Below are 2,231 nucleotides of genomic sequence, written 5' to 3'. Positions count from 1 at the left end.
GAAGAAAAAGAATCATTCACTGTGCAGACTAATGTTTTCTTGGCGATCTACCAAAGAAGGAAGTTTCTGCTTGTTCCACTTAAAACTCAGTTTAAAATGTGTATGTATGGCCTTGTGAATTTCAAAGACAATCGTGGTTAAATATTCAGTTTAGACAGATATGATGTAGAAACCTGAAACAAACTGCTTTAAAAACTTCATAGTGAAGTAGGAGACGTGGTAGAAAGATGCATTTAAGCCCACTGAAGTACTGTACAATTTGAGTAGCATATTTCTCTTTTATGCTACTTTACACTTCTACTCCACAAATACAATTATCCACTTAGTTGAGTGACCTTATATATTTTGCTTGACAGTACATTAAAATTTGTCACACAATTACTGCAAATCAGACTAAATATACAGTATATCCAGGATCAGTAGTAGTGTCTCTGTTGCCCTTCAGATGAACTATACGTCATGTACAATGCCTGCTCTAAAGAATTTTTCACTTTAAAATTATTCAGTAATTGAAACCTCTGATCTATGCTGTGCTGGCTCTCTGTCTGGACAGCTCTTTAACTCCAGGCACAATCAGCCTGAAGAGTTCACTCATTTTTCTGTGCTGAAGCATTCAACTGTTACTAAAGTTTCTACAAGTTCAAACCTGATGCTTCCAATAAAACTAACATCTGACTTCCTACACTAAAGGGCTGGGCTCTGTCAGTAAATTCTTCTGAAATTGCACTGAAGCTATTTTTTGCGTGTTTGAAATATTCGTGTTCTTACATCATTTAGTCTACTTTTCTTCCCTCTTCTTTTGAGTGACCGTATATGTAATTAACCAATCCATCAGTCACCATGTCAGTTATGGCATGATGACAAAGTGTTGTGGGTGTATGCTGAGAGCAGGGACAGGACCAAAGGGATAGCCAGGGGCAGCCACAACCACAGAGACTCAAAACAACAATGAGGCATAAAATGACAACAAAATGAAAAACAACCACAAAGATTCACTAAAAGACTACAAAACAACCACAAAGACAAAAAGCAAACACAAAGAGACAAAATAACAAAAGAGATGTAAAACCATCCCTTTCTCTTTTCTCTTTCTATTTCTTTTGCGTCTCCTTGTAGTTGTTTGGTCGACCTTTCCAGCACAAAATGTTCAGTCATGTATCAATGGAACCAGGGTTTTTCAAAGAGCTGAGCTCTCTGAGAAACATCCTGCTTTTCTTCTTGACAAAGAGCAGGGCCAATGACTCAGGGCAGAACAAAGTCAACAGGTAAGATAGTTGTATTTGGCTACCTGCTCATTGGACACGGGTCATATGCTCAACAGGTCATGGTCTGATTACGCAGGAGACATCGAAGCCGAAGCCGAAGCCATGCTGTGTTCAGTGGAGCTTGACCCAAATGGACCCGAGCCCATCATCAATTCCTACACCAGAAATGTTCATTGCACCTTTACTGACCACTGGGGGGCACACTGCAGCCTGCGTATAGTTCGCAGACTGCAACGCAAGCTAAGTTAGTCACTATCATAATTTAAGTTTGAAGTTTGTTTTAAAGCTCCTCGGTTAATTTTCCCTGTAGAAATGCTTTAATCCTGCCCCTGTCTCCTTTATGCTCTACCAAGCAGCCACTGCTGGAAACAAACAGAACTGGAATTAAATAGCGTACATTCTTTTGGCCTGCATATTTCACTGGGTTTGTATGGACACCAGCAATGTTATCAACAAAGACCGCAGCCGGGCTCAGTCGAGCAATCAATCCACGTAACTCGATGTGCGTCAGCAGCTCATCCAGCGTGTGTGCGCAGTTTCTCCATCCAGAGCCAATTAGTGACAAATGTGGATATGTGCGAACATTTCCGCGCGTTTTCCATGAGCAGATTTTATGACTTCTGTTTGGAAATGTCCTACGTAAAGTTAGCTTTCTTAATAAATACAGTACTGTAATGATACCCAAATGTCCCAGAGTCATGAGCACGTTTACTTTTGATCAGTGGCAGAAAAGTAGGAGACAGTATCAATACCACAGTGTAGTACAAGTAATGGTCCTGCTTGGGTGGGTGCCCGCTGTTGTGAGGAGAAAATTGTCAGCTCCATCCATGCCAGCTCCGCACAAACTGGAAGGTTCCTTTAAGTGGGAGAAAAGCGCAGAGGAGAGGCGGAGCTGCTGTCACTATACAAACTACGGGCGTCTGTCCGCGCTCCTTAGAAATAGATCTGCGGGGAAGAGCGAGAGGG

General features: G+C 41.6%; 1 protein-coding gene across 1 annotated transcript in view; it reads left to right on the top strand.

Annotated features, from left to right (window-relative positions):
• Positions 1 to 1,325: 1,325 nt before the first annotated feature.
• ntn4 (netrin 4) overlaps positions 1,326 to 2,231 on the top strand; it is a 24,746-nt gene continuing 23,840 nt past the window's right edge. The window contains 1 exon segment of the mRNA XM_020613685.1: positions 1,326 to 1,509. Coding sequence (XP_020469341.1) covers positions 1,368 to 1,509 — 142 coding nt within the window. The 5' untranslated portion in view covers positions 1,326 to 1,367.

The sequence above is a fragment of the Monopterus albus genome, unplaced genomic scaffold (assembly GCF_001952655.1).
Source record: "Monopterus albus unplaced genomic scaffold, M_albus_1.0 scaffold136.1, whole genome shotgun sequence".
Taxonomy (NCBI): Eukaryota; Metazoa; Chordata; class Actinopteri; order Synbranchiformes; family Synbranchidae; genus Monopterus; species Monopterus albus.
Note: the sequence above shows the minus strand (reverse complement) of the source record. Positions and strands in the feature narration are given on the sequence as shown.